Source organism: Lissotriton vulgaris, chromosome 2_1 (assembly GCF_964263255.1).
Source record: "Lissotriton vulgaris chromosome 2_1, aLisVul1.2, whole genome shotgun sequence".
Taxonomy (NCBI): Eukaryota; Metazoa; Chordata; class Amphibia; order Caudata; family Salamandridae; genus Lissotriton; species Lissotriton vulgaris.
The window spans coordinates 1384729666-1384751291 of record NC_141687.1 but is presented as its reverse complement, the minus strand read 5'-3'; the positions used below and the strand labels follow the sequence as shown (position 1 = coordinate 1384751291).

Sequence of the window (21626 nt, the reverse complement as noted above, 5' to 3'; positions counted from 1 at the left end):
TGCTGTCACCAGACAATCAACCCCAGCACATGATTTGATTCCGGGTGACTGGGTAGTGATAAAGGAACATACTCGAGAATCTTGCTAGCTCCGAGGTGGGGAAAGACACATCAAGTGATGTTGGTTACCACCACAGCTGTGAAGTGCAAAGGAATTCCGAATTGGATCCATGCGAGTCACACCAAAAGAGTGACTGAGCCTGATGAAACAGAAGCTGAAGGTTGTGCAGCTGAGGGGTCTCAAGAAGTTGATTCCGAAGTAGTTGATGATGAACAACTGAGCACTAGTCAGGATAAATGGATTCCAGTGATTGACATTCCTCCAGATTTCATGAGAACCAGAAGTCAAACCTATCTAGATAGACAGAGTGATAGTGAGGATGAGCCAGGAATAGAAGAACTTACTCAGATTACAGAAATCAAAGCCAATAGTAATTCTGAGGAGGAACAGGTAGGGAAAGATCAATATACTCATTAAATTCAAGATACCTGTCACAGCTCCAGAGTCTGAGGAGGGACAGATAGGTATTAGAGCGAAGGCTCAGGAAGAAGAAGAACCAGAGATCAAGATACCTGAGCAGGACCTGATAGGTGAAGAAAAACGTGTTCTGGAAGAAGAAGGCAAACAAATTCAAAGTCAAATTCAGCACAATCCTGAACAAGGCCAGATTAGTATGCAGGCAAAAGAAACAGAAACAAGACCTGGACAAAGTCTGATAGAGAAGGATACAGAAGACGAAAATGTACAAATGGCGCCACAACTAAATGAAAATAAAAGATCATTTGGAGAAAGAACAAAACACAGTGCCAGCTAAAGTACTCAGAAAGGGAGATAAGTGGCCTGGGTTTGTTAAAAGACTGAAACTTAGCCTCAAAACAATAAATGAAGTACCAGAGCAAATTAATGAAATATCAAGTCATGCTGGACCATCCACAGAACTATTAAGAAGGAGGAGTCCAAGACTGAAAAGATTGAATAACAAGTTCAGAGGCCCTGAATGGACCAACGTTATCCTTGAAGATTTTGAAAACGTAGAAATTAGAAACGAAAGTGGGGGGGGGGGTGGCTAGAGGGTGCCAAGCAAGATGGCCAGACTATCGTGAGGCTCTTTCTGATCGGAGACCCATCTGACAGTTATCCTGGCCATCTGGACTTACTGGGCACTAAAATCCTAAGTATTATACACCAGACCCTGGCGGACATTATGGAGAGCGAGAAATTATCTCCTACCTGGCTGCGGAGTGCAGAGACACCCGGCTGATCTGAGACCGTGATCCACAACATGGCGGAAACAGCTTAGGAGCGAGACCCGACACGGCGAGCAAGGTGCTGACTTCTGATGCGGGGAAGGGATTGCTGGCCGCTTCTTGATATCGTGGGAGCGTGAACTAGTAGCCCCCTGCAGAGCATCATGAACCGGCTGTGAGGAGGGGGAGCCGGAGGCCCGTGGCGGTTACTGCTGGCGAGGAGCTGCGAGAAGACACCACGTCTGTGGCTGTAGCGCCGCCAGGGGCTGCTGTGCCGGCCTGACGGACTGCGGCGCCAAGACACCGACATGACCGAGTCTGCCTGCGGAGGGCGTTTAATGCCTATGAGAGCGGAGAGACCTCGGGTCATCTGCTCTGGGGCCTCCCGGCTTGGCTGGGGAAGCGGAAGATTGAGGGCCGACTCGGGGCACTGACGGGGTGCCGGATTTGGTTGGCTGGTCGCGGCGAGGCTCAAAAGCACAGTGGGTAGAGGAGCTGGCCCCACCCCTGACAGAGGTGCCCGGACGGCTGCGGGCGGTGAGTGGTGCACACTATTGACTTCTGGGCCTGCTGCTGGAGCCAGGGTGCACAGCGCTGGACCTGCTGAGCGAGGCCCCTAGGCTACATTACTGCTAGTTTGGAGGTGGGGGCTGCGAGGGCCCTGCGCAGTGCCTGCCGGCTGGCTGATCTGTTAACAACTGCAGTGCTGAGGGGGGAGGAAGAAGCCCACAGGGTGGACAGGAAGACATAGCAAGCTCTAGATCCTGCTGAGAGAGGCCTCCTCATTCCAATAGTGGCAACCTGGAGCAATTGCTGGATGATGGGGCTGGGAGCCCGAGGTGGCCTGGAAGGCACTGGGTGTGCTATAGACGAGGTCGGGGGAGGCCTGCTGAGGAAGTGCTGGGGGCTTTACTTTGGCCACCCTGGTGTGTGGAGAGTGAGATCTGGCTTTTTCTCTCCTGGGCGCCTCCTGGAATAACCCGCTGCTGAGTGAATTGTGACCTAGAGGGTGTGAGGCTCAGGCAGACACCCTCATTTCGAATACCTGGCCGAAGTCAGAGACAGGCGCTGAAGGCTGTGCTGTGCAACTGGATACCATGGAGAGGCCAACAGCCGCCAGCCAAAGCTGAACTTCGAGGTGAAAAAAAGCATGCAAACGCACGCGGACCCTGAAGAACAAGCGGAGACACAGGCGCCCTCGGCAGATGACCTGAAGGACCTGCTCCTGGCCATGTCTAGTCTGACCTCTATTGAATCCAAAATGGACTCGATGGCTGCGCGACTGGATAGAGTGTCGCATAAGGTGTACCAACATGAGGAGCACCAGGAGGAGACGGAACAACGGATTTCGGACCTGGAGGATGCCTCTGTCTTGACTACGTCTCGCATACTGGAAATGGAAAGGGTGCTGAGGGTGATTGCGCCCAAAAATGAGGATCTTGAATCCCGCTCCCGAAGAAATAACCTCTTTATTTTGGGCGTGTCGGAAACAACTGCGACTGGGAGGATGGAGGACTATGTGAAACGCCTTCTCATAGCTTTATTTGGTAGGGAAGCATTTTCCCCGGTGCTGATGGTGGAGGAACGAGCTCATAGGTTGCTTGCCTGGTGCCTGGGGCAACTCCACGTTCAATAATCGCCAGCTTGCTCAATTACCGGGACCGGGATGTGGCCCTGCGCCTATCCAAAGAAAAGGGGCAGCTCCGACATGAGGGGATGGATGTCTCGATCTACCCTGATTTCAGCCTGGCAGCCTAGGAGCAGAGACGAAAGTTCCTACCAGTTAAAAAGAAGCTGCAGCAACCTAAGACCCTTTATGCAATGCTTTTTCCTGCAAAACTTAAACAGCCCGATTCATCATCTGCATGTTTTGCGAGTCTGTAATAGCAAATAATAAGGAATCGCTATTACAGACTCGCAAAACGGGATTCATGTAGGAATCGCTAAATAAATTGCGATTCCTACACATTCCTTATTTGCGATTAGCAAATTGCTAATCGCAAATAAGGAATAACTCCCCATTCATTCCTATGGGCCATAAGGCCCATAGGAATGAATGGGGAGTTATTCCATATTTGCGATTAGCAATTTGCTAATCGCAAATAAGGATGCGATTTCAAGGGTGCCAGGGGTGTCCAAAGGACACCCTGTAGCACTCCTGAAATGTAATCTACATTGGTGTTGCGCACACACATGTCCAAAGGACATGTGTGTGTGTAACATGCAACTTAGAAAAATGCATTTAAATGCATTTTCCTAAGTTTTCGCTATTTACCACAAGGTTTGACCTCGCGGTTAATAGCGGCCAAATATTGCAAATTCGCAAATTTAAAATGGTTGATGAATTGAATTTAAGGAATCTCAAATAGAGATTCCTTAAATGCAATTCCTCGCAAATATGCGATTTTGCAATTACCGATTTTTGCATTTGGGATGATGAATCCCAAATGCAGAAATTGCGCTCGCAAAGGGCCAGATTCTCAGAATCTGGCCCTTTGCGAGCGCAATTTCCTTTCATGAATCTAGCTGAAAGTGACCTACCAAGGTAAGCAACACTTCTTCAGCACCCCACAGCTTGCCAAGATTTCCTGAAGACCTTGTTGAGGTCGGCGGTTGGGCGGGCTTCGCCGACCCATTGCCCTGAAGCTGGCGGAGGCACCTCAGATGTAGAATGACTTTTGATATTCTTTATGATGCTCGCGGATAACCATATGATCTCTGTGATCCTAACCTGAATGATATAGGTGAGAGGGGTACTTCTCAAATGCGGGTGGAGGTCCAGAGGGGCCCTTTTACCCCCCTCTGGAAGTGTGCGGGATCCCAGTTTAGTACTTTAACATGCTGGCAGCTGTCCTGGAAGTATGGACAGAGATGATCGCAATAAAACTATTTGGGATGGACACCCGTCCCCTGCTGCTAGTTCACGTGAAGACAGTTTTGGTCTGCCCCTATGCCTGTCGCACTGGAGAAAGATTCTAAGCACTATGTAAGTAAGTTCTGGATGAACGTTATGTACTCCTCTGAGCACCCTTGCTATGGCGAGGATGACCCCTGGATGCCCTTTGGCTGCCACCGGACAGGAGACCCCTTATTGAGATGACTGTGGGTTTCGCACCTCAGGTTGTGATGTGGGTGCGGATGTTTTCCCCTGTTGGGAACCTAATTTGGCGGGTAGGGGAGATGTGAGGAAGGGATCCGGGCCACAGCAGGCTCGGGCTGCTGATGTGGGAGGGGGTCAGAATTGTTTGATGGGTGTTTGAATGCTATTAGATGTCAGGTCATGTCACAGGTCACGGATTTCTGAGCTATTGTTACTAGCAGCATAGAGTACCTGGTTGCCACTTCCTGTTGCGAGAGTATACGATGCCCTAGGATGTGCAATGGATGAGCGCTCAGGGCCCCCTACATACCGTGTCCTTACCTGGAACGTTAGAGGGGTGTGGGACGCCCGTAAACGGAGGAACATACTATCCTATTTAGACAGACATAACATACACTGTGCTATGTAACATGAGACACATTTTGACCCTGCTGTTCCCCCAACCTTTGCTGCTCGATGGGCCAGTCACACGTGCTTCTCTTCCTATTCTACGTATGCCAGGGGCACGTGCATACTGGTGAGAAAGTCCCTTCCATATACCCCGTTAGGAAATTTTGCTGATAAACAGGGGTGATATGCCATCCTTTGGGGACGGATAGCTGACCAGACATTCACCCTGGTGTCCTGCTATGGACCTAATGGTGATGGTCCTGAATTTTTCCGGGTGCTATGGGGGAAAATGTTGGCGATTGGGTCGACACATTTGTTGTGGGGGGGAGATCTAAATGTGACAATAGACCCTGTTGTGGAGCACTCTCACCCCCAGACACACCATTACTCCCGTTCGCAGGCTGTCCTTCAGTCATTGCTTGAGGACAATGAATTGATTGATATTTGGCGGCAGTTGCATCCGACTAAGTGGAAGGGCACTTGTTAGACTACAGCTAGGCCGTCACGGTCAAGGATATATGTATGGCTTGTTTCAAAGTTCCTTGCGCTATGGGCTATGCAGTCTTTCCATTTGCCTCGGACTTAATCGGACCATTCCCCAGTATTGGTCACTGTGACTCTCCCGGGCACGAACTCACCTTATCAGTTTTGGCACTTTAATCCCCTCTCCCTACTAGACCCAGTTTTTAAGCAAGAGTTGGAGCAGGAAATTGCAGACTTTTTCTCTAGAAATGAGGGCTCTGTGGCACAATATTCCACCCTATGGGATGCCTTCAAGGCTACAGTGCGGGAAATATGTATTGCGAAGAGTGGCGGGGTACTGAAGGAGATCCCTTCCTACTTGCGTCGTCTGTAGACAGAAATTGGGAACATTGAGACTGAGTTATGGAGAGATCCCACCCCTGCATTGCAAGCCAAGCTATGCAGTGCCCTTAGTGAATATCAAGAAACAGCAGAGAGGGAATTTAAGCACAGAGGGAAATATCATAGAGCACAGCAGTATGGGGAGGGAGACAGACCTGGGAAGATGCTGGCAGCTTTGATCCGGCCTCCGCACTTTTCGAACACAGTGTTGGAGATAGAGAGTGCAGAGGTAGGACTGCATAGTAACACAACTGAAATTGTAGACATTTTTCTACGTTTTTTTAAACAGTTATATAAAACTCAAAGAACTCGGGCTATAGACTTTGCCCCCTTCTTCGAAGATATAGCAATTGCCTGGCTGGGCAATGAGCAGAGGGAATTTCTGTTGCTCCACCATGAGGATGAGGAAATTAATATGGCGATTATGCAATTACAGTCCGGAAAGGCCCCGGGGCAGGATGGCCTCCCGGCTGAATTTTATAAGACATTTCATCATCTCCTTATCCTAGTGCTGAGACAAGTGTTTGAAGAGGCCCAGGAGAGCAGCATACTCCCCCCTACTATGAGGGAGGCGCGTATCATCTCTATACTTAAATCTGGCAAATCGCCTCATTTGTGTGATTCATATAGGCCTCTCTCCTTAATAAATGTTGACGCAAAAATCCTGGCCAAACCTATCGCTAATCGTATCAGCTCTCTTATGCCAGTACTGATGCTGCCGGACCAATCAGACTTTGTCCCCACTAGAGGCACATCCCACAACTTGCGGGCGCTCTTTGTGCTCCTCCAGAATATTGATCCGGGTGTCAACGCTGCGGCGATAATTTTGGATGCCACAAAGGGGTTCGACTCCCTGGAGTGGGACTATCTTGCTTTTGTCCTTCAGCGCATGGGGTTTCCGCTGCCCTTTCTGGAGTGGATCAACTTGCTTTACTCTGGGGTGCGCGCCAGGGTGGTGCTGAATGACATCCAGTTGGTGCCCTTCTCTATCACTCAGGGCACCCGGCAGGGTTGCCCCTTGTCGCCGCTGCTTTTCGCTATTGCTATTGAGCCCTTGGTGGCGAAGTTACGGCAGGATTATCGGGTGCATGCGCTAATATATCCTGAGAGGCAAATTCTAATTTCTTTATAAGCAGACGACCTAACACTCTATCTGCGGGACTCCGCGACCAGTCTTAATCCCACCCTCCGTCTGCTCATCCTCTTCGGACAGCTCTCTGGAGTAAATGTGAATAGGGTAAATCCCAAATGTTCCCCCTTACAAATGCTACGGAGGAAGTTGCGCCTGACGTTTCGCTGAAGTGGTGCGGAGACACTATTACCTACCTGGGAATCCATATTACCAGCTGCCGGGATGAACTGATGCGCTCCAACTACGGTCGCGCCCTTGACGCCATCACCTACAAGGTGAGTGGATGGGTCTCAATGCCACTTTCCATGGCTGCTAGGGTGTCATTGATTAAGATGATCATCTTACCGAAACTCCTTTATCTTTGTATTAATATCCCCTACGCTCCGAGCCGGTTCTTCTTTAAATGCCTTAAGACGCAACTGATCCGACTTACATGGGCGGGTAAACAGCCCAGATTGGCCTGGGGGATTTTGACCTGACTCTATGAAGATGGCAGGTTTAAGGTACCGGATATGTAGCTATAATTTGCTTCCGCCCAAGCACATTTTGCCGCGTACTGGTTCCACCCCCCCTACATGCCTCACCAGGCTGTTGAGGGCAAGCATATCTTAGCATGACCGATGTACCCAGACACCTGGCAGCCACCACGGTCCAATGCATGACCAGTGCCTGGCAGGATCTAGCGCGTATGCTTCAGTGCCCCCTTCTTAACTCGCCTCTAGGTCCTTTGCAAGGGAGGCAGGATATACCGGTCCCTACGGAGGGTGGGAGTTGTCGCATGTTGCGGAAACTGTCCTATCTAACCTGGGGCCAATTATATAAAAATGGGAAATTTAAAATGAGTGAGGAGTTCTTCGCCACCTGCACTCCTACTCCCCTGGAACGCCTTAGGCAGGATATACGATCACTAACCCAGGACTTCGTGTCGGAACCCCCCGTTATGGCCCCCTTACACATTTTATTACAACAAGACCCCCCTGAACACGTGGTATCGTGTTTATATGATTCCACTCAAAGAGAATGGGAGAGGGGTCCTGCTCCTGCCAAAGAGAAATGGGAGGAGGAGTTGGGTTCTCCTATCCCGGAGGAGCAATGGGCCTTTTGCTGTCGCCAAACAGGCGTCATCTCTGTAAATAGTAGATTACGTTTGATACACTATAAATACGTGCATCATCTATATTATATGCCAGCCAGGTTAAATCGGTTACACTTGCGTGACACGATCACTGCGAAAGATGCTGGAGTGCTGGCGCTGACTTTGGACACCTAGCATGAGACTGCCCAGTCATTCGGGAATACTGGGGGGAGGTATTTCAAGCGCTGGGAGAAATTACTGCAATACATGTGCCTGAGGATCCCCTCACCATCTTGCTGGGATATACGGAGCAAATGCCCGCTAAGGTCCGGAAGTTCACCTACCTAGCTCTTCTGATGGCAAAATGACGCATAGCCTGTCGTTGGGGAAGCGACCAGGCTCCCAAATTCAAAGATTGGCTTACTTATCTCATATATTGTCAAGAACAACTGGATATTTATGCTGACCTTATGCCACCTTCTTCACGCCCTAAGGATATTTGGGGCCCCCTCAGAGCAACTCTTCTGGCGCATTCTGATAACGAGGGGACAGCACTGAATCCCGAGGGGGATGGGTGGGGGACCGGGAGGAGCTTGTAGAGGTGAAAGTTTTTACGGGGGCAAATTAGATTTCAGGGAGGGACATTGGGATGGAGGATGGGACACGGTGGGTGAGAATACTTGGCCATATTTCATTGCCTTTGACCTGAGTGGTAACTGGACTGAGATATTGTATGGAGATGTGGCTACTGTGACAGTTGACCTTGCAGGGATTCAGTATTAGAAGGGATCTGGTGTTTTGTTACCTTTTAAGAGACCTGAATTGACTGCTATTTGCTTTAATTGATTACCTAACGCGGCCGGCCCTTTGGGTTGTAGGTGACTTGTTGTGTATGCATCCCTCCACTATCTTACATGTGGAATGACGTATATTGGAGTGCCGGCCCGCAGGGATGTAGGCACCAGCCTGTGTCACCTCACCAATGTCAATGAAGGTCGAGTTCAAATCCCCCCCCCCCCAAAACATTTGTGACAAAAGTGATGACGAATTAGTTGCTGATCAAGGTGACGAAGAAGAGAGACCAACTTGAAAAAATTCCCAGGTTAAAATCTGTGGAAAAGTTACAAAGAGGGGCTTAGTCTTCTTAGTCAGAAATGGCTGATCATAATGCTAATGGAAGACCGAAAAGAAACTGCTTAAAAACATGCTGTAGAATATGCACATGTAGTATAGCGATAGTACTCATAGTATGGCTAGGACTGACACTAGCTAGTCCTTATCCAATGAGTATAGACATGAAGAATAACACTAACATATAGTAGAAGGTGGATGCACCTGAAAGGTTAAATACACATGAAAGGATAGATAGTCTCAGACAGCAAAATATAGCTTTAGAAGCATCAGATGAGGAAGGATTACACTAAAGTAGAGTTAGAAATTGAACACGCTTAAACGTATTTGCTAACCTATTAGTACACTATGTAGAAGCCATGGAAATAAGTGATTAATAGGTACAATAGGTACAATAGATATAGCTGAAGCAGACAAGAACAATTTAACATGTACTTTACATGAAAAAGAGAAAATATTGTTAAACTTAGTTGAGAAAAAGAGAGAGGATTTCCAGATAAAAGCCACAGAACAGAAATGAAAGATTCTTAAATGGGCTGAAAGTAAAGAATTCACCTTAAATGGCAAGACTCATGCTTCTATGTTACTGAATTTCGAAAAGAAAGGGAAACTCTGTCTCCACAGGGAGAGAACGAGTTATTATAACAAATATATTAATTGGTTCCAGTGAATGTGAACCCAATTATAAGGTAATTGGGGGTTGGGGTTTCAAAGATGGAACTTAACCAGTATTTCCTGGAATTTATTACATATGTGGGAACAAACCATATTATAAACTGCCAGATCCTTGGTATGGTAGTTGCTATTTTGGAATAGTATTCCCAAAGGTATACCATGTAAATAAAATCACTGGAAACAATGAAGAAATTAATGGACTAATACGTAGTAAAAGAGCTAGTTTTTCAGAAATTGTAGGCAATATATTTAGTGCATTGATACCTTGAGTGGGAGTGGTTCTGAATACTCAATGAATCTGCAAATTGTCAACAGTGGTGGATCGCTTATCGACTGACACTGCTGGAGGATTTGTAATGATCAATACCGAATTGGTTTTGATAAGATCAATGGTTTTGCAAAATCGACTTGCTCTTGATACATTGTTGGCAAAAGAGGGCGGAGTCTGTAGAATGTTGAAAGCACAACATTACTGCACTTACATATCTGAGAAAAGTGTTGAAATTAAGGGGTATCAATCAATCAATCAATCAATCAATGACACTTATAGAGCGCGCTACATACCCGTAGGGTATAAAGAATATTATGCATTTGGAAAAGGAACTCAAACCACTGGAGGTTGATAGTGCATGGAAGAGACTTACAGATGGTCTCTCCTCTACAGATAATTGGTTTTCTAACATAGGAAAAAGTTTTATAGATAGAAGACTGATGCTAATGGTGGGAGTAGCCCTGTTAATTTTAGGAATAATAATTGTTTGCAAATGTCGTAAGCACAAAAATACATATACAGTAAATAAGAAAGGAAAGAAGAGAAGATAAATATTGATGAAATCGAATTAGAAGAATTGAATGGAATTTTGTACTAGAAAGTGAAAAACTTTCACATGAATAATGAAAAGAAACAAAACAGAAAGTTGAAGAAATTGAGTTGGGAGAAATGTGAAAGTTGGAATCTGTTTCATTAATTAGTGATGATATAAAATATCATCAAAGAGGGGATTGATGGAGCAAGGTTGCGCACGTAAAGCGACTTGCTTGTACTCAACCCTCTTAAAATAACTTGTAATGTACTAACTAACATGTTTTGTCTTATTAATATTGCACCACACGACATGGGGAAGCTTTTCGATGTGCTTTTACTAATCGTAATCCGCTTGCACTAAAATGGCCACTGCTACGCGGGATTTTCCATTGCGCATGCATCTGTCACACTCACGTGACATGACGAATTTCTCTGCTTGGAGGGAAAAATTTGCTTCTACACATTAGAATTAAAATGGCTGCTCTTTGTCTTAACGTGCAAGAAGCTTGCATTGCTGCTTTTGCTAAACTGTTCACTCCGCCTAATACCTAATGCAATAGTTAAATAAAAGTAATGGGAATAGAGTAGAAATAAGTCGTATACAGAATCTTCATTTATACTTTGTTCTAAAATTGTTTCTCTATGACTTTATCACTAGCTCGTGTTTGGGCCTGGGATGTGTCTGTAACTCCATTTTGAAACCCACACTGTGCATGAGCCAGAAATTCAAGAATCCTCAAGTCATGGCATTGAATGAATGCCAAGTCCTGACTGGCTAGAAGATGTGCATGGGAACCCAAACTATTGACCCGCCAAAAGGAAGCAAACTAAAACATTGTATTTTCTATTGATACATTTACTGCCGGGTGGAATAAAAATGCATGGGAAAGTAAATTGATGAAAGGGAACATTAATTTGAATACAGAATGGAAGTTACCTCATATTAATATGGTGTGATGACCTCTCCTCATGTTTTTGTCCTATAAAAATTGTGAATTCACACATTTGCAACATTGGGTGGTGGTACACTGCCCTGGAAAATGGTATAGCTAGGGTAGGTTTAGCTGGTTAGATTGTCCGGCTTGTCTGAATAGCTGACCTGTCACTGACCCAACGCACTCTATAGGCAATCGAGAACAGAGGTGCTGGTGGAGCACTCTGTCAGAAGAGTTGATAACCCAATCGGGGTTCTGGGAAGGAGTTCGATAACCCAATAGGGGTTCTAAGGGAGAATATTTCACTAACCCAATCGGGGTCTGACGGTTAGCTGCAGTGAGGTATGACACAGGTGTTATGCTTTAGCTGTGGGTGCCAGTCTTAGCCTGAGGTGGTCCTGTTCTGATCCAATTTGTCCCGTACCGTCCTGATTCTGGTCTGCACCTGTTTTTTCCTGCTGGCACTTGCAAATCTTGGGGTTCTGTCCTTTAGCCCAGCTCATGGCCAGGGTTGGTCTTCACACCATTCTAGGTAACTATAAGTTAAATGTGGGTTTGTCATTGTATTGTTTACCTTTTCCTACCCACCCTATGTTTAAATGCTTAACGACATTTCTTTTCCAAATTATTGCATATCTTGTTTCAATCTTCATCTTTCTAACTGAACGAGTATTTACTGATTTATTATGGTCTCAGACATTTAAGAATTTACATTAGATAAAAGAACTTTAAACCTTTCCCGAGTTTGTGGTTATTTTATGAAATATGAATGTTATTTACTGCCTATTATTCTAACACCCTTGATCCCTTAGGAATCTAGGTACCGGTGACTAGGATTGGTAAGCCAGTGATATAGGTCCTAAAAGTTATATATAGTATCTGGTTAAAAGCGTAGGTTCACCTGTTCAAAGTGTGTATGTTTTTATGGGCCCAGGTGAGTATGGTAAAATGGGCAGGTCAGCCCGCGCTCTATCAAGTCTATGGGAGAGACAGATTTACAAGAAGTAAAAAAAGAATACAATAGGAGTTCATCACTGTCAGGACATGTAATACGCATGTCCTACATTTTAAATACTGTGCACTCTGCACTAGGAGTGAATAGGCCTTAACTTAGGGTTGATTTATTAGTATTATAAAGGAGGGATTAAGCCTGTCATAAGGTTTATTTTGGAAGTGTAAATGGCAGTTTGAAGTTGCACTATAGTTTGTTGCTAATGAGTGGCACGGTGAGTGCTGCAGCCCACTAGTAGGACTTAATGTACAGGCCCTGATTACATGTAGTACCGTTTACTAGGGGCTTATAAGTAAATAAATGTGCCAATTGGGTGTCTGACAATGTTACCATGTTTAAGGGAGAGAGAGTACAAGCATGTGACTTGTCAGAAGGGGTAAAGTGTACAGAGTCCTACTATCCTCATCATCATCAATTTCTTTATTCAATCCATTTAAAATACAGATCATGATAGTACAAAAAGACATTTAAAAAGAACAATAACTATGTAAACATTTGGTACAAAATCCATTTCTAAATGCGAGGGACCTCCCATATGTGGCTCAAATTTTGCCCCGGTTTGCTAAGCAATGTTAGCATACTTTATGATATGATGTCTTGTCAGCGCAAATGCCTCATAGCACCAACTGATGAGAACTAGGGTACAATATTTTCCTTCCCCTTATACAGGACCATAGAAAGGAAGCTATTGAACAACATATCAAAGGATCAGAAAGTTTCTTTAAAAAAAATAATGCTACTTGGCAATGCTTAAAATTAAAACGTCTTAAAAGTGGAAGAATACATTTTTCACGTTCTTCCTTGTAAAAAAACGCAAAATATGAATATATGAAGATCAGACTGCTTATAGACATTATGACATGGACAGGGTAGCAAATCAGAATGGCCAAACCTCTTTGAGGAAAGCACAGCATCAGTGCGATTAAGTGCATTCAGAACCTCATCAAGATGTATCTGAGTTGTAGTATTTTGATTATTTCTAGATAAGAATAATCCCCCTCTAAAATATCTGCTGTATGTTGGTATAGTATGACAGATCTCTTTGCACAGTTTGTTTCCTGTCGGTCAAGGGTGACGTTGTTCAAATAGATGGTTTTTAGTTCTCGCTTTAAAATCTTCAGCCATGCGCTAGGGTCGTCAAACAGTTTCCTTAGCCCAAGTGAGGACAACATTGACTTCATATACTGGAGCTAAGTAATTTTATGCAGTTTTTTATAATGGACTGTGTTAAGATTAACGTGTCCCTGTGCATTATGGAGTGCCATAACATAATTGGTGCTAGCTTGATACATTCTGAAACATTTAGCAATCCCTACTCTTGATGGCAGATATCCTTGAGGAAGGTCTACAGAGGGCGACTAAACTCTTGAAGTATCAATCTTCCAACTTTTGAAGTCAGTCTGCAGGAGCCATACCCGACACACCTGCCCCATAGGATGTGGCAGATACTCTCTTTGCTTGGTAAATCTTTTTATTTGACTCAAGAGGTTTGGTTCCCAGTTTCCTAACAAAGGAAGAGTTTGCTGCCATAGTCCTTTGCATCACTAGGGCCCTGTTATCAACCATGCTTGCCCAGGAAGGATTTTTGTCAACCGGATCCCTAGGTACGGAAAGGACTCTATCCCCTCTAAACTCTGTGTTCTCATGTGTAAGTGTGGTTTTCTTTTGGATAAAGGTGGCCCTGTTATGAGAATGAAAGATTTAGATTTGTTGACCCTCAGGTCCAGTGAGGGCATAAAGGCTGCATATTCCTTTACTAAACGTTGGCGGGCCAACCCAGTTCTGGCATTTAAAACTGCATTGTCCGCTTATACCAATATAAGTACTTTAAGCCTGACAAAGATGGGAAGGTCTGGTGTTGACCCCATTAGGGCTGCCTCAACCCCGTTTGTGTAGATTGAGATTACAAAGGGGGCGGGTACACACCCTTGTCTTACTCCCTTAGAGATCTTAAAAGGGCACGTACATTCCCCATTTTTGCCAAAACAGACACAAGCAGTTGCGCTGGAATACAATTGACGGATGAAATGTATTATTACAGTCTCGATACCCATAGTTTCCATTAGGCTCCATAGTTTGGAATGGCTCACAGAATTGAATACAGCAGTTAAGTCCAGTCACTCACTGCACCCGCATGCAAGAAGATCTCTAATGTCTCTTAAAAGTGCAGACAGATTGCTGCCTGCAGAGCAAAACACGGAGCAGCTTCAAAGCAGCCGCTCCGATTTTCACATGAATGGGCTGCCTTCAGGATAGCATGAGTTTGCGGCTGCCTTGGGGGTAGTGCATTCATCCTAATGCAGCGCATTCATGTGAAAACCCTAGCGGCTACTTTGAAGCCACACAGTGTTTAATCATGCAGGCTGCAACCCACCTGCACTTTTAAGCGGAATGAGCGGGGCCGTACTGGGGACCGAAACTGGTCTTGGCAAACTGCTAGGCTGGCCCCTTTGGGGGAGAGGGGGGTGCGACTGAGCTATTTGCTAGGGCTGGTTTCGGACGATTTTATTACAGGGGGCCAATATTGCAGGCCCCCGGTAACAAAACGGCCTCCCAGGGCTCTATAACCGCCCCCCAACCTGGCGGCCTACCGTGGACACCCGGTGCCAGCCACGGCCAGTCCAGCCCTGGGGATTAGAGATCCCCTTGCAGGAAGAGGAACTGAGTGACTTCACCCACCTGCAAGGGGATGTTTGAGGGGGTCCATGAGACCCCCTTTCCCCCCTTCGAAGGGTTGTCATCAGGGGCGCACTGGCAGAATGTCACCTTTTAGATGGTGCACTGCCATTGCGCCTTCTGACAGCTTCTTTGCCTCTGCATCCCTGTTTATAATATGACATGGGAAAGGGCCAAAGAGATTCCCTCATTTGCATGGGGCCATGACCTCATGCAAATAAGGGATCACTCTCTGGTGATAGCGCTGGCAATATACATTGTTAAGCGTGATCTGTATTACAAAAGGGACCATACAAGTTTTTGCGGCCCCTTCTATAATACCAAAGTACCCAGGGGGGGCAGAAAGCGGGCAACAGAGACCTGTTGCACCCCCGAAGATATTTTATAATACAGCACTTAGAGTGCATATTGTGTGCCAAATGTGATAATGAAGTTTTGGTGGACTTTACATTGTTGTCCTTACAGGTAAGTAAACAGTTCATGCACCTGATCTCTATAGAAGCTATGAATCTAAGACTTTTCCCTTTGTTAGGTATATATCTAGACATCATTGACTTTTACCAAATTGAAAATACTTTAACATTATTGTTGTTTAAAAAATGCAAATAAATAATTGCTAAAAGTTGAAACTAGATTAACCATCGCCAAAATGTACCTCTTCACAGATCAAATTGTTATAATCATGATGCCACCAACAACTCAATTAAAAAAGCTACATTTTGTCAACTAAACGCCCTATTAATTGTAGATGGTAGCCTATTGAAGTGTCCAAACTCCTAGGATATTTAATTAAATATTTGAAAATTCTAATAAGAAGCTGTAAAAACTTAGGCTAGGGATTATTATACCTGAAATGAAAGACAAGTCAATAGCCACTATTTATCAGATCTCATTTATTGGACAACATTAGCATTTAATGTAAGTACTCACATCCATGACAGGTGCTTCCACTGTACCCAGTTCCAGTGCAGTCACAGGAGAAAGTGCCCCAGGACTGAGAGCATTTAGCTCCATGTTCACATAAATTTGGCAAACACCTATTTGAAGAAAAAGAATTGTTAAGGGTACATTTCTTGGACTATCTTAAAGAACGGTGTCTTTAACATGTGCACCGGGACAGTATGTTCTATTGGCTTACTGGTGATGTGTGCAACAGATCTTAAGCCGAACTCGTAGCATGTGTTAATTAGGTGCCTCGTTTCAGTTCTCGGAGGGGATTATACACGTTTACTAAAACGTACCTTCACAGCCAAGGTGCATACAAATATTACATGGAATGCACTACCCATATCAATAAATATAATGCCAAATGCCATAGTCCCTATCATAGCCGAAGAGTTTCATCTAGACAGTGCTGTGCAGAAAGCATAGGATTGGCGGGATGAACTTATTCGGTTATATTGTGGGCTTTGTATTAAGTGCCAAGTTTCGTTTGCAACATAAAAAAACAAAATTACGTGAGACAGAAATAGACAATGGGATTCTATTGTCGATACAGACTATCAAGCAGTGAGCGAAAGTCCCCGAATCAAAACTTATTGAAACGCTAAATGCACTGTACTTGAGTCATCTAATCAACAGCTGCACACTATTTTTAAACATCAATTTAAAAAAACCTTTACTTCAAATAGAACGCTCACAGTTTTGCTCCGGTCATTCAATTGCCACCATCCCACATTTCAGCTCAAAGAGTCTATAACATATATACCATCCGTTATAGAAGTAAAAATGGCATTTATGAGTAATTGTTTAATGAGGCATACAGGAAAGGCAAATTAGTCCTGCATAATGCTAAACTGGAGCCCCTGGTGGCACATTTGCACCACAACATACCAAATGCCGTAACCATCTAACTGAGCACATTTAAGAGTAGGTTAAAATCCATTACTAAATTGTTTTAAAATAAACTTCTGAAATATGTCAGTGGTGCATATCACTAACAGACAAGAACAAGGCTGATTGTCAGATGGAAGCGAAGAATTACATACGAACATCAAATGAGATGACAAAGAAATAATCCTCCCTGAGCATTGTACAGTATAACAAATAAGTCTTAGTCCATACTAATATAATAAAGAGAGAGCCCAAACCTTTGAGGCGGGTAATCTCAGGAACCACAGCACCAATCACAACAACCAATACAGCGTTAGAAAGGACAGTTGCAGCAGAAGGACATAGGCTATGCAGACGCCCACCATATACATTTAAAAGGTAAAAGAACCGTGCCAGCAAAGTAGTCCCTTGTGGGCGTGTCTGCGTTGTGCTGTGAGCGTGTGCTGGTGGGTGTGACAAATGCTGGGGGCGTGTGGTACGTTCCGCCCTTCATGTCATGTCTCATATCGTGTGCTGATCCCACCCTGCTCCCTTTAAATACCCCTGCACCCCATAATCTTAACCCACCCATACTCCTTAAAATACCCCAACACCCTTAAACACTAACCCATCTTAACCCTATAAATATACCCTGTACCCCAAAACCCAAACCTATCCCTAAACCCTAACAATACCACTGTACCTCAAAACCCAAACCTAGCCCTGAACCCTTAAAATACCCCTCTACCCCAAAACCCAAACCTACCCCTGAACCCTAATAGTACCCCTGTACCCCAAAACCCAAATCTAGCCCTGAACCCTAAAAATAAACCTGTACCCCAAAACCCAAACCTACCCCTGAACCCTAAAAATACTCCTATACCCCAAAACCCAAACCTAGCACTGAACCCTAAAAATACCCCTTTACCCCAAAACCCATACCTATCCCTAAACCCTAAAACGACCCCTGTACCCCATAACCCAAAACTATATCTGTACTCTTAAAATACCCAAATACCCCAAAACATATACCTCAGTACCCCAAAACATATACCCCTATACCCATACTTACCTTATCCAAACATTTTTAAAAATACGCTATTACCATTCATGCATTTACAAGGAATTTTGTTGTGAATCTAGCCCTGAACCCTTAAAATACAACTTTACCCCAAAACCCAAACCTACCCCTGAACCCTAAAATTACCCCTGTACCCCAAAACCCAAACCTAGCCTTGAACCCTAAAAATAACCCTGTACCCCAAAACCCAAACCTACCCCTGAACCCTAAAATACCCCTGTACCCCAAAACCCAAACCTAGCCCTGCACTCTAAAAATACCCCTGTACCCCAAAACCCAAAACTAGCCCTGAACCCTTAAAATATCCCTGTACCCCAAAACCCAAACCTACCCCTGAACCCTAAAAATACCCCTATACGCCAAAATCCATACCTATCCCTAAACCCTAAAATTACCCCTGTACCCCATAACCCAAAACTATATCTGAACCCTTAAAATACCCAAACACCCCAAAACATATACCTCAGTACCCCAAAACATATACCCCTATACCCATACTTACCTTATCCAAACATTTAAAAAAACATGCTTTTACCATTCATGCATTTATAAAGAATTTCGTTGTAAATGTATGCGTGGTAAAAGCATATAAAATGTAATGCCATGAGTTATAATAGCATTGCGGAGTCATGGTACTTTCGTAATGAAAGAATGCGGAATGATGGTATGTGGAAAGAAAGTTGTGGAACAATGGGTGTTTACCCTCCCCCGGTAAGTACATTGGTGGCACGGCGGTCCACATCTCCAGCAACATACTCATATTTTTTCACCACCCATTTGAAAAATGCACAGGTCTCACTCATTGATGGCCAGCACCGACATACACTTTTAGACACACCACAAGTTCTAGAATTGCGAACTTTAGAGCTGGGGAGCTACGATCGAATCTCGGCATCAGCTCAACATCCTGTGATTCCAGGCAAATCGCTTTGTCTCCCCGTGCCTACCACAAATGAATGTGTTCTTCTGTAATGTAAATTGTGCTCATGCCACGTTGTCGAGTTCGCGCTATATAATATTGCAAGGAAAAAAAAAATAGGGAAACTCGAGTTCACACACTTCTGAACATGCACTCTCAAGTGCATCAGCAGTGCACTGTGAATCGGAGCATTTCACAGGCCTGTCACAGATAAGAAATGCTATCAAAACGAAATTCTACAAAACAATATACTACTGGCCGGCAGCAATTCATACCCGGACAACGTCGGCAGGGGCTGCTAGTCAATTATAAAACAATAAAGTATTTCAAAGCAGGTACAGATGATAGCAACACCTATCTTCTAAGGAAATATCACTAGATATAAATCACATTGAATAGTCAGTTCCGACAATAATCCATAACATTGTCCATCCAATATGTACTTTTGAACTAATCCAAATCAGAAATCTTCAAGTCCTTTTATTTCAAATCAGTTATCATAATTCCACGTAGTTAGAAGTTGGCCTGGTATATGATGTTCACTATTCTAGTGAGCACCTTGCACGAGTCCAAACGACCCTTATGGTGATTGGTTGTAAGCCAACCTTATAGACAAGCTATCCTAGGGTTAGCATGGACAAAAGCAGTCTTAGGCTAAACTCAAGAGGGCATGTGAAGCCAGCTGTTTTACCATATGCAATCCTTTTAAATACCAAATGAAAGGACACCACACAAGTTATATATTACAAAATATATGTATTTATTTCTAGAATAATTCCCTATACTCTTTATGAGCACAGAAGCACAAGCGTTAAACAAAGAACACAGTATAACATACAGTAAGCTGCACAATTATGGATAGGCCGGGTGGCCACTCAAACCATATATTAAGAAAGTGGTATAAGTACCACGTCACAAACAATGAACAGGCCTAGGGCCTTGGGAATTGCTGGGCCTACACTGGACTAACGAAGGTGAGGACATAGGAGGCCCACAGGATGCGGGTGCAGTGTCTATAGGCAACCGCGTTTACCATACAAGTCAATGGTGCGCAAAAATCAGAAAGTTATAGGGTTCGGAGTTTTCCGACTGGACTAGAACTTAGCCAGTTAAAACTAGGACACTAGAGGTGTAAACCACTACAGGAGCACCGGAGGTATATCGTTACCTCACCCACAGGAAGCGGGTGCATAGGTGCCAAAGTGTGTCGGGTTTTGTCATGAAGTTCTATGGAGCCTTTAGATGAAGATGCTGCAGGCGACCAGGAGAGAAGAGTCCGGTTGGATCCAAGGGTGGATCGAAGATGTAGAGTACCTAAAAGCAGAGGGGACAGAGTCTAGGTCACTAGCCAGTGACCAGGATGGAACCAGGACGGAACCAGGCAATGTCGGGTTGTGATCAGGTGCTGTTGAGTAGTTTGTCTCCGCTGCCACGTGGACCAGGAAGGATCAAGGATGACCAGCTGGTGAACACGAGCTGTCCCACGAAGGCTCTTGCTGTCGGCAGTGTCGGTACTCAGATCAGAGTCACCAAGCCTTAGCAAAGGCAACCCACGCAGGACTCAAAGATGTCTTCTTGATCGGACCGGGAAGGTCAGATCAATGGCTCCTTTTCAGGGAAGCTGGGGCCAGTCTGGAGCAACCAGACCAGTCAGTCAGTCAGTCAACCAGACCAGTAGTGTAGTTTTGATAGTTCGTTGTCACAGAGGCCACTAGCCAATGGGCAAGCGACCGGACAATGCGTCAAGCAGGAAAAGTGCAAAAGGGCCCCACACAGCACTCGGAAAGTGTGGAGAGGTGATCTTTGGAGCACAGGCTGCTCGGGGCTGGGGCTTCTCAAACCCCAAAGCACAACGTCGAGGGGGCCTCAGGAGCTGCGCTGGAAGCACTTTGTTGACTTTTAAAGATGGCCGGTCCCACGTCTCTTGTCGTGTCCACGGGTCTAAGCTTTGCTAGGACTGTGGATTGGGCTGTTGGAAGTCTAGGAGTCCAGGTCTTGTTGGTCTCTGTCGTTCGAGCTCCGGCGGGAGCAACGGCAAAGAAAGTCTTGATGCGCTGATGGTGCCTGCTTGCACAGGGTGGCCACTCCGTGACCACAAGGGAGATTCTTCAGTCTTCTACGTTGAGTAGGATGTCGAAGGGTCCATAGTTTCGTTTCAAAGTTTCAGTCAGGATGATCTAGTTTGCATTGGCACAGCTCCTACCTTTATTCCAAATCTAGGGGCTGGATCACCTGCTAGGTCCCTCCTATGGGTGGGACCCAGGAAGGGGGTGGTTACACCCCTTGCCCTTTCTCCAGTTTTGCGCCAGAGCTGTGGCTGGAGTGACCCAGCACTGGTTTGAACTGGGCTATGCATGGGACACCTTGTGCGCCTCAGGCAGTGTCTAGTTTCATTCAGCCCTCCCTGCCCCAATCCATTATCTCCTGTCTGGGGTGGTGTAACACCTCCCTGTGACAGGATACCATTTGTCCAGGCCTCCCCTGCCGGAGTTTCTGCCAGCAGCAGGAGGCCAGACTTCTGTCTGTGGCAGTAGCATCCATTTTGTGATGCTGAGGCTCTGGTTAGATTTAACCGCGTTTAAGCAAAGTAACATGTCCTCTCCCTCTATAAGGGTGGACTGCTACCCCCGTCGCCAGAACTGGCGAGGAGGTAGTATTCCAAAGCATATGACACCTTACACAACATGTTTTGATGAAGCCAAACCAAAGTTAGCAAGTAACCACGAGGATTATAATGCACTTAAGAGTATATGGTATGGCACTATCCCAGAA

General features: G+C 45.2%; 1 protein-coding gene across 1 annotated transcript in view; it reads right to left on the bottom strand.

The window, feature by feature from the left end:
- Window positions 1-21626, bottom strand: part of LOC147732612 (contactin-associated protein-like 5) — a 1641055-nt gene that overhangs the window by 591327 nt on the left and 1028102 nt on the right. Inside the window, exon 11 of the mRNA XM_086957122.1 lies at window positions 15973-16079. Within this exon, the coding sequence (XP_086813248.1) occupies window positions 15973-16079 (107 nt within the window). The remainder of the gene's footprint in view (window positions 1-15972; window positions 16080-21626) is intronic.